Source organism: Lolium rigidum, chromosome 1, assembly GCF_022539505.1.
Source record: "Lolium rigidum isolate FL_2022 chromosome 1, APGP_CSIRO_Lrig_0.1, whole genome shotgun sequence".
NCBI lineage: Eukaryota > Viridiplantae > Streptophyta > Magnoliopsida > Poales > Poaceae > Lolium > Lolium rigidum.
In genome coordinates, this window is record NC_061508.1 from 38,500,420 (window position 1) to 38,511,326 (window position 10,907).

General features: G+C 51.7%; 1 protein-coding gene and 1 non-coding gene across 2 annotated transcripts; both read left to right on the forward strand.

The window, feature by feature from the left end:
- The first annotated feature begins 2,452 nt into the window (after nucleotides 1-2,452).
- Nucleotides 2,453-4,125, forward strand: LOC124671401 (triacylglycerol lipase OBL1-like). Its single transcript, XM_047207778.1, has 3 exons — nucleotides 2,453-2,786; nucleotides 2,903-3,129; nucleotides 3,343-4,125. The coding sequence occupies exons 1-3, from the start codon at nucleotides 2,471-2,473 to the stop codon at nucleotides 4,123-4,125; spliced, it is 1,326 nt and encodes a 441-aa protein (XP_047063734.1). The 5' UTR covers nucleotides 2,453-2,470.
- Nucleotides 4,126-8,349: 4,224 nt separating this feature from the next.
- Nucleotides 8,350-8,454, forward strand: LOC124685476. Its single transcript, XR_006997469.1, has one exon. It is a non-coding gene; the product is annotated as a U6 spliceosomal RNA (small nuclear RNA).
- Nucleotides 8,455-10,907: the final 2,453 nt, after the last annotated feature.

A 10,907-nucleotide genomic window follows, 5' to 3' on the forward strand; every position in this document is an offset into this window, starting at 1 on the left:
CAGCGGAAGCGCGTCTCGTCGAAGACCTTGACGCTCATGTCCCTATCGCCGAAGTAGGAGAACAGGAGGATGAAGCCGGCTTCGAGGTTGTGGTGCCGCGCGAACTTCTCCCAGCCGATGTTGAGGTACATCTTGCTGCGAGCGTCGTAGATCACGTCGACGATCCACCGGTAGTAGCCGCATGCAGCCTCCCACAGATGCATCGTGCGCGGGCGGTCGTCGCCGGCGACGTAGTCAGCGAAGGAGTCCGGCAGCCTCTGGATGCCGCGTGGGTCGCCCTTGAGGACGAGGACGAACTCGAACAACACGTCCGGCTCCACGTCCATCTCCGACGATGAAGCCGACGGCGTGGGAGGCAACGACGAGCGTTCAGCTCTGCCGCGGCCACGACCACGGCCGCGAGGTCGGCCTCTGCCTCTACGAGACATAGCGTCGAGTCTTGTTGAGATGGTGGCGGCTAGGGTTTGGGAGAGAGGCGCTAGGGTTTGTGTGTGAGAGGGACGATGAGAGGCGGCCCTTTTATAGGCCGGAGGGAGGCGGAGGAGCGGTGGTGCTCATTAACGCCGGCACGCAGAGCTAGGCGCGACGGGACGCGTCGGCTGCGGCTCGCGGGAACCGCACCATCGCTGCGGGAACTGCACCGTCGGCTGCGCGCCAATAACTTCCGTCGCGAGGTAGGCGACGGTTAGGGTTAAAATGTATTGTGCCGCGGACGAGTCGGCCCCGCCACTCCCCGCCTCGCTTTTCGGTGTGTCCGGCGTCCCCGGTGCGTCCCCTGTGGGACGGGGACGGGCTCGGGGCGCCGGACACCGTATCGGGGCGCGCCGGACAAAAACCTGCTTTGGGGGACGCGGCTGGAACGGTTTTTGTGTCCGGCGCGCCCCAAATCCCTTTGGGGGACGCGGCTGGAGATGCTCTAACAGTGTTTGGTTCATGTCCGCATGTCAAGACTGCGAGATACGGTTATGTTGTCTCATCAAGCTGGGTAGCAACACATTGTGTACTTCACCTGGTGGTGTTCTAGGAACACATTGTGTACTTCACCTAGTGGTGTTCTAGGAGTAATCTGGTCTCGAGCTCTAGGGTGAAAATCCTAGGCCTGACCTATGTACAATGCTTGTACCTAGAAATGATGATGTATGCTCGTTGTTTCCTTGTTGAAACCTTTGCTTGCAGATTGCACGGACTTCCTCTCTAGGATGAAAACCCATGAACTGGCCTCTGTTGTTGGATTTAAAGACAATGACGTTAGTGTGCCGTATCCTTCCTAGAGGGGTCGTTTTGTGGAACTTTCATGTTGTCCATGTGTAGCCAATGGTGGTGTTTGATATCGATGTATGTTCTTGCAGTCCTTTAATTGCTTCATCATGACTTTTAGGTTCTTTTAACAATTTGGTTGTGTGCATTCTTGATATTTTGACTATACTTGATAGTGTGTTGTTGCAGAGGCCCGCGTGCTTGATGTTATATTGATATTATTATATATTCCTTTATAGGAAAATATGGTGGTGCATGTCTAAGTTAGTTTAAAAATTAAAACAAGATCTCAGAGCTTTGTATTATACTCACGAAGTAGTTCATTGGACTATTCCAAAAGATGGAGTAAAGAGCTCCCTGTCCCCATTTCATTTCCATGGAAATGACAAATAAAAGAAGTACAAAGTTCCACTTTTTTTTTATGTGGCGAACTGTCTGAGGGGCTCCTGATCATGTACTCCCTCCAGGCAAAATTAATAGATATTGTACTGCATTTTACAAGAACAACATTGAAAATGAAGAGTCCAGCAGATAGCTACCTACAATTGCATGAACCAACCAAAACCTATTACTCATGGCAGCACTCATTCGACAGTATACAACCAATACGATCGCAAGAATAGTCCCAACCGTGCTTTAGATGGTGACTTGTTCAAGCTGATTTCCACTTTAAATAGTTATGTGTTTCCAGGAAGATGTCTCATTCAAAACCACGTAGTTTTGAATAGACTAAGCAGTTTTGGGAGTTGAAGTACAGTGTCAACAAGAAAACTTCGGACGACAATCAGAGGAACCTCACTAGCTAAATCGATGCCGTAATGCAAACAGAAAATCTGTGCAGAGCCAGGAAAACCGCAGAAGAGATGAGCCATTTGCGTGCGACGAACACGAATTTGAACGCACGTGTTGAAAGGTTCAACCATTGATCTTGTCCTTAATTAACACACGGTAGCACACAAAAGTATACCTTTACCACCTAATGACCTAGTCACCATCATCTAATTCCTAGTTTGGTAACGACGACCAATACATGCGCGTTTACTAATGCCATTGGCATTAGCACGCGCGCGCCTCTATCTTCTAATCAATCCTCCTATAAAATTGCTCCCTTCATGCCTGCAGAACATACACACACCTTGTGGTAGCTAGCTAGCTCTGGTTCATCGCTAAGCTCTAAGCGTGCTCTCTTGTGACATCGAACAGTCGACCGGCAATGGACGGCCGGGATGAATACTTCTGCGACTTCATGGAGCTGAAGCCGCACAAGGGCGGCGTCCGCAGCCTCCTCCACCTTCTGTGCTCCGGCGACGTCGCCGAGAACGACGTTGTCGAATGTCCCCCTGGCACGACCGAAGACCGACCGTCGAAGTCGAACAGGTGGGTCATCTTCGTCTCCGTCGTGGCACAGATGCTGCTGCTGTGGGTGAAGACGCCTTTGGCAAAGCTCGGGGAGGCCGTCGAGTACTGGATGAACTTCTTCACGGTCAACGGCGGCGGGGTGCTCAAGCTTATCAGGAACACCATGGAAGGTAACTGATGAGATTTAGCATTATGTCGTATGGTCAAATTTTCAAAAGATTCTTCAGTAAGAACAACACTGAAATGGCCAAATTATCTCATACTAGCTGCTGTACGTATTTTGCAGGCAAAGTACGAATTCCAGACAGAGAATCTCCCAACTACCGATCGCTCATCGGGCTTCTGGACACGAGAATCGAGCTGGACGAGAAGATCAAGCCAGAGCATAGCAACTACCACGCTGCTCTCAGCATCATGGCTTCCAAAATTGCCTACGAGAACGAGGTCGTCATCAAGACCGTCGTCGAAAACCATTGGCAGATGAAATTTCTCGAGTTCTTCAACTGCTATAATGGTACGTAGGTCCAGGAAATGTGGATGCATCTCAGAAGTAAACGCATGACATGTGATGCCCATTTTCTTAATGTGCAACTAAGAAGATGTGTTCTTCGTTTCCCGGCAGAATTCCGAGGCGGACACACGACCCAAGCCTTCATGTTCGCCGACAAGGCGGTGGACGCCGACCTGGTCGTGGTGGCGTTCCGCGGCACGTCGCCATTCGACGCGGATGACTGGAGCTCGGACGTGGACCTCTCCTGGTACGAGATCCCGGATGTGGGCAGGGCACACGGCGGCTTCATGAAGGCGCTCGGGTTGCAGCCGACCGGCTGGCCGGCGAAGATCGACGCGAGCAAGGAGCGGCCGTTCGCCTACTACGCGATCCGCGACGCGCTCAAGAAGGTCCTGGCGGCCAACCCGCGCGCCAAGTTCGTGGTCACCGGGCACAGCCTCGGCGGCGCGCTGGCGGTGCTGTTCCCGGCCATCCTCGCCCTGCACGGCGAGCAAGACGAGAACGACGAGCTGCTGGCCAGGCTTCACGGCGTGTACACGTACGGGCAGCCCCGCGTCGGGGACCAGCGGTTCGGGGAGTTCGTGGAGAGGCACCTGGATACGCCGGGGGCGAAGAGGAGGTACTTCCGGTTCGTGTACTCCAACGACGTGGTGCCGCGGGTGCCGTACGACGGCGGCGCGCACCTGTTCAAGCACTTCGGGCAGTGCGTCTACGTCGACGCGTTGTACAGAGCGCAGGGCATGGTGGAGGAGCCGAACAAGAACTACTTCTCGCCGGCGTTCCTGGTGCCCAAGTACGCGAACGCGGCGTGGGAGCTCGTCAGGGGGCTCGTGATCGGGCAGGTTGCAGGGGCGGAGTACGTGGAGGGGTGGGTGATGAGGATCTCCCGGGCGCTCGGGCTGCTGATCCCCGGCCTGCCGCCGCACTCGCCGCAGGACTACGTGAACGCTACCAGGCTCGGCGCCGCGTCCCTGGACCTGCTTCTCCGTGACCATTGATTTGTTCTTTAGAGGGCGTGACCATCAAGTTGTTGCTTCTCCGGGTTTTAGTTTTCAGCACTTGTATAAAATCCATCAGGTGTATTTTGCCCGGAAAAGAAAGTAGCAGCCATTTCCGTGATGATCGGCCACCATAATTGGCAAGATTTTTTTATTTTTTTAAACTTAAGGTACAAGTGCCTGATTTTAAATTAATAAAGACATGAATAGCTAAAGATAAAAGATGCCGAGGGATTCAGTTTACAAGACACCAACACACACAAGCAAACACAGATTACACAAAACATACACGCTGAGCGTCAAGGTTCTCAACCACCAAGGCCAAGCTACACACTAAAACTGACGAAAGCTGAAGCCTCGAGCTAGCTCGCCGTTGACGATAGTCTATCCCGCACTTACTCCAAATGGCAGAATGCCATGATCCGCCTCCCAAGCTGAAGAGAGCCCCTGCTCCCTCGCCCTGGTTCGAAAGACGCCGCATTGTAAGCCGGAGTCGCTCACCCTAGAGCTCAAACAGAAATCCAAGATATAGATTCCACGAAGCCGATAACAAGCAAGACCACAAAGACGACCAACACCACAAGCACAACTCCACCACCGGTCATGAGAGCTCACCAGTCTGACGTAAGCATCGGTGCATCGATGGAACAACAACACACACAAATGTACCCTCGTTGGAGAATCGAATAAGGCGATGCTAAAGGAAGCCGCCAATGTTACCAACCAGACATGGACCAACACATCGCCGCCCCATTGCCCAAAGCGGCGCCTTCAAGAAGGGAACCACGCCGAGGACGTAGTCGCCATCCATTCCAAGAAGAATTTTCTTTTCGCACGGGCAACAAGGGGATGGTAGGAGGGAGGGGAACCTCGACGGTGCCTCCAGCGAGGAGACGATGCCCGCGGGTGTCATCACTGTCATGGCCAACCGAACAAGGATGTACAGGAGATGGCCGAGCCAGAGGGCTACCTTCGTATCGAACGTGAGAGACACCGGCCTGCACGTCGGACCTGCACCTGCTACGGAGACGCAACAACGAAGCCAAGACTATAGCCAACATCCATGCGCGCGCGACCTAGCCGGAGAGTCGATGCCTCCCTCCATCCTAGGGACATCGCCCTGGCTTCCAGAAGCCCACACCAAGGACACCTTCGACAGAAACTCCCCCACATGCAGTCGCTCCAGTCGGGGACTCGCCACGAGTGGACAGACTGTCAATGGAGAAGTTGTCATGTGGACTAGCTATCCCACCGAGCGGGAGCAACAACAACGGTGAGCCCCGCACAGGGTTCCTCCTCCATTCCATTGTGCATGGAGTTGATGTCCAGATCCCGTCGCCCTATTCACCGGCTCCGCGAGCTTTGACGGTCGCACATCTGGGGGCGACGACGAGGAGGAGAGACATAGGGGGGCCAACAACGGAGGGGGCTATGGTTTTCCGTCTCGTTCGCCTAGAGGAGATGACGCAAGGGGAGCGGTTCCAAATTATGAGATGTTAGAAGGCACTTATAAGCTATCATAACTGGCAAGATCGCACTAGTTCCCGGACTGAGACGAGATTCCTAACCTCTCATAATATGTGGGAGTCATTATGAACATCCAGACGACGTAGGCTTAGCCCAGTGGTTGGGATCGCAGTGGCGCACCCTAACGACCGGAGTTCGATTACTGTCAGGGACGAATTTCAGAATTGTCACACCAAGTCCCGCTTCTACTATATCAAAAAGTGTCTAGCTCCTCCTAAACACGGTTTCATTTTTTTTCATTTCATTATGAACATCCAGGCATTGCTATTGATTTTGATCGGGAGAGGTGTCTCGATCATATCTGCATATTCTTGAACTCATAGGGTCACACACTTAACGCTTCATGACGCTAGAGTAGAAACGAGATATTCATGATGGTGAAATCGAAAATTTGTTCAGAGTCTCGGATGAGATTCAGTGTATCATAGGAGCTTCGGAATGGTTCGAAGATAAATAAAAACATATGGAAAAGTATTTTCAGAGTTACCAGAAAAGCTCAGTATTTTTTCGATATTGTACCAGAGATTCTAGAAAATTCCGCATGGTAACGTAGAAGGGCTCAACTGTCCCGGACAACCCACATGGACGAAGGAGATCGCACATGTCCACATAGGCCAGGCACGTCAGTTTCCCAAGGAACAATGGCAACGGCGAGCACGCTCTTGCTTACAGGGACGCGGTAAGAATAGAGGACATTGACCAATCTAGAGTTTTCTTCAGAAAACTGCATTCAAAAAGTTTAGACTTTATCCAAGCAAAACGCAGAGCACTGGAGGAGGAGAGCCAAAATTAAATGGAAAATGCTTGGGATCCGGCGACCGATCGCGTCGCGCGGATCGGTCGTCCGGCCTCGCTCCCGCGTCGCTTAATGAGCCTATTTTTTTTTTGCCCAACAATGGTTTCGCTACAAAACACATGGAGTGAGATGATGAACTATTTGTTGTAAACAACCCGTAATTTTTGTAGGATTTGTTGTTAACAATTATTGTAAAGAGACAACATTTTTTTATTTTTTGTTGATGCTAATAACAAAGTGATTTTTTATTTGGTGTAACCATTTGTGACTTTGGATAAAATAGTAGGTGATTTTTGTTGTAATTCAATCTGTAGCAAATTAAATGTCGCTTGACCACTTTGCATCATTTTGCAAACATATTGATTTTTTATTGTAATCGTTTGTGACTTTTTGTAAAAAAAGTTGGTGACTTTTGTTGTAATTCAATATGTAACAAATTAATGTTTTCTTCTATTTTTGCAAACATATGGATTTTTGTTGTAATAGTCTCCGGTTTTTGTTAATAATAATGGCTACTTTTGTTGTAAATTGATCTCCAACAAAACAATTTGTTGGTTTAACCACTTTTATTGTGACATTACTTTTAAAAAATGTTGCGACTTTTTGTTGTAATAGTATATATTTTTTTGTACGCGGAGAGATGATTTTTGTTGTAATACTCTTTCACATTAGGAGGTACTGCGGGTTGGTTTCCAGAAAAAGGAGGGTGGCAAATGTAAAACTGCATTTAAACTATAATCTGAAAAATATAGTACCGCGGGTTGATTCTCCAGAAACCGGGGGCTATAATGTAAACTTCCTAATGCGACTGATTCTGCCCGTCGGATCGCCATCGGACGGCGTGGAGGACGACCGATTTTTTGCCACATATCCGCCGCCCGACGGGTTCGCCAAATTAAATGGTACCAGTTGGGAGATGAGAACACTCGGTTTTTCCACGCGGTTTCAGAAATAATAAGATTAACTTCTTCAAGCAAAACAAGGAGGTGTTCCAAGATACTGCGAAGCTAAATATTGCAACAATCGCAATACGTAAAGATTATCCTAGATACATTTGCAAACTTCAGTAGCCTAAGAATCAAATAAAAACAGTACGATGGTACCAATGGATGTGGATCAGCAGCCACAAAATGAAATTGCACAGATTTTGGGATGCTCAATAAGTACCTCTTGCCGTGCACATATCTTGGACTGACACTCTCAATGAACAAGATATCGAAGACGCTCCTGCAGCCGGTGATTTAGAATATTGATTGTCGGTTACCAGGATGGGTTCCTCAAATGCTTTCTTCAGCTGCAAGGGTGGCTCGTATCAATTCTGTACTATCTGCAATACCCAACTTCTTCATGGCATGCATCTAATGGGACAAATCTAGCTTATAAGCTGAGAAGGGTCTTCTTTTGGAAAAATAAAAATCAAGTAAGTGGTTGAAATTGCCTAGTGGCATGGGAAGTCATCGCTTTGCCAAAGTCACAAGGTGGCCTTGGCATCATGAACCTGGCTATTCACAACAAAGCGTTGATGACAAACATGGTTGCAAAATTGCTGTCTGGGGCAGCTGGGCCGTGCTTCAGTAGGTTGTCCAACTGGTACCTCAATCAACAAATCCCAGTACATATTTCTGCTTCCGACACACCATTTTGGTGGTCTCCGATACCACCGGTACAAACGGTTCAGTTCACAACCTCATGCAACCTAAAGCCAGGCAAGTACACTGAATTCTGGCAGGGAAGAGACAGATTTGCTTGCCCAGTTTTGCTGCCATTTTCAATAGACCCCCACTGCACAGTACAGTCCCAAATGTGCAACGGAACATGGCAAATTCAGTTCATACAACCCTTGTCGCACACGGCTGATAGGGATCTGGCTAATGCAAGTGTTAAAGACGACTGATTTTCATATCACAGCAAGTTGACGGTCGATAAAATTGGAACGATACAGAGAAGATTAGCATGGCCCCTGCGCAAGGATGACACGCACAAATCGAGAAATGGTCCAAATTTTTTTTGGACGACTGTAATCGTCAAGTGAGTAATTCGGTCTCCCGTTCCCCCTCGTCGCTCCCGTGGGCGACGGGAGGGAACCCTAGCCGCCACCGGCCCAGACCCCCTCCCCCTGCTCCTCCCTCCCCTCGCCGCCGCCGGAGGGCGTCGCTGGGCAAAGCCCGGGCGCTGGCGGCGGCGGGGATTCCTCTCCCCCTCGCGCGGAAGCCTTGGCGCGGGCCGACGCGGCCGGTGAGGGCCGCGCGCTCGACGAGGGGCGCGGCGGCGCGGCTGCCTCAGCAGCGGCGTGGTGGCCTTGTGGCGTGGCGGCGACCCCGTGCTGGAGGCGGCGGCTGCCCTCGGGCGGCCACCAAGTCCGGCGGCGGGCGGCGCGGCCAAGCTGTAGGGGTGGCCAGCGACGGCGACGGCGCTGGGGATGGCGGCGACGGCGCTAGGGCAACGACGACGGTGCTGGCGGCAGGTGGTGCTGGGCGGCCGGAGTTGACATCATGGCGGCGCGGGCTTGCTGGCTCGGATCTGGGCCCTTTGGGCCCGATCTGGGTTTGGCGGGCCCCGGCCGTCCTGCCCTCCGGCGCACAGGTGCGGCCAGGCACCTCCTCCTTGTCCGTCCTTCTCGGCTCCGAGCGCAAGTGCTGCTGCTCTGGCCGGGTTGGGCGGAACCCTACGCCATCTTGGCGTGGCGGCTCGTGGCGTCCGCTCGGCGCTGGTGACAAGGTGGACGATGCTGGGTGGCCGGCGATGCTCTCTGAGGTGGATGCGTGCAGTCCCGCAGTCCCGCAGCGACCCACCCCATGGTGGCACCTGCGCCGCTAGCGGCTCGGTAGTGCCCCTCTTAGGCAGACATGTCCCTTTGTGGGCATGGCTGCCCCCGAGCTGGCGCGCTGGACGTGCTGCCGGCGGGTTGCGCTACCAAGGCTAGTGCTTTGAGAGAAAAGGGTCAGCGCAGGAGGTCTTGGCGATGGATGATAGTGCCTGCAGTGGTGAGGATCCATGCTCTGGGCGAAAGCCCTGCCTTTTGGGGCCGGTGACGGCAACGCCTGAGGGCGCCGTTTTCCTCTTGTGGCGTCACCGAGGAGTTTCGGCACCTCCCTTGCCTAGGGTCTCATGTTCCGGGTGAAAACCTCAGATTTGGCTAGCCAAATCGGGCGACGACGGCGTCTTGGACGTCGCACCCTCCTTGGAGGCGTCGTCTTGGGAACTTGAGTTCGGGCCGTAGATCTTCCTCGTGGATCTCAGCGCTGACCACATGGGAGGTGTCTTGCGATGCAGGTAGCGCGCCAGCCTCTCGAGTAGTATCGCGGTTGCGCGATGAGGATCTTCCTCGATCAGCGCGAGCATGCCTCTGGATGAGCAGCAGTGGGCTGGCCTCTGTGTTTGTTGGCGGGCTGCTGAAGACTGCACGCTTGCACGTCTGTCGAGGTTGCCGGAAGCTAGCCGCTGCGCCGACGGCGTTCCTCGGATTTGGGTCGAGGCCGGAGCAGCAATGCTCCCAGCTGAGCCGTGGTGGGCTCGCGGGATTCAGGTGGTACGCGTCTTGGCTGCAGCTGGCAGGTTCTTCGTAATTTCGACGATGCGCGAGCACTGCGACTTTCATCGGCAAGGGTTCTGTCTTGCGGAGGAGCTCACTCTGTAGTGTCCTGGAGGAGCACTCGACGGATTTCGGCCTTTTTGTCGTAGTCTAGTTTGAGTGTCGGGTGTGTACTGTGGGTGTCGGCCTTTTCTTAGGCTTGTAATGTAAACTTCCTTTCTATCAATGAATCGAAACGCAAACCTTTTGCGTTTTCGCGAAAAAAAAGTTGACGGTCGAAAAGTTGATCACAATGGTCAAAGAACCAACAACAAAAGGCATATTATTAGTTGTTTGCAACGCATGGATAAAAATGGCTAGCTTGTAGATGGGTTTGGAGGAAAGCTATTCCACCGCTAGCCTATCGTGGGAGGGAAAACACCAGGGATAACAGGGTCAAAAAAACATGGGTGCCCGATGCTGGATGCTGTATATGACCAGCAGTGGAGTCCAGCACACACCGGGCACTGCACTGTAGAAATTCACAATTTATTTGTACCAAGCTAGGGATCAAACAAGAAGCAGATACTTCAAGAACACTAACAAACTTTGTGCAGACAATAATGAACAGAACAGGTTCGAAGGAATGGCCTATATGCTTCGCTGCATGCCTCTGTATCCTGTGGAAAGAAGGAAGGACATAATTTAGGCTAAATCTGGGCTCAAGAACTAAGGCTCTGGGCAAACAGATCAACAAAGGATCTGAAGCATCTGAAGCTGCTTCCTTTTTATCTTTCTCTTTTATTCTTCTTCAATTACTCTTTGTAATTATTATTGTAAATGTAAAACCCCAAAACTGGCCCTAAGGCAAAAAATGAAGCATATAAGGTAGAGAATCCTCTACGTTTTCCCTTAATAAAAAGGTTCAGATGCCTTAAACAGGCAAGA

Bases quoted from the DNA above. Each gene is read 5' to 3' on its own strand.
- LOC124671401 (XM_047207778.1), top strand. From the start codon at position 2,471: ATGGACGGCCGGGATGAATACTTCTGCGACTTCATGGAGCTGAAGCCG. The intron at 2,787-2,902 runs GTAACTGATGAG...CGTATTTTGCAG, and splicing joins TATCAGGAACACCATGGAAG to GCAAAGTACGAATTCCAGAC. The intron at 3,130-3,342 runs GGTACGTAGGTC...CCATTCGACGCG, and splicing joins AGTTCTTCAACTGCTATAAT to GATGACTGGAGCTCGGACGT.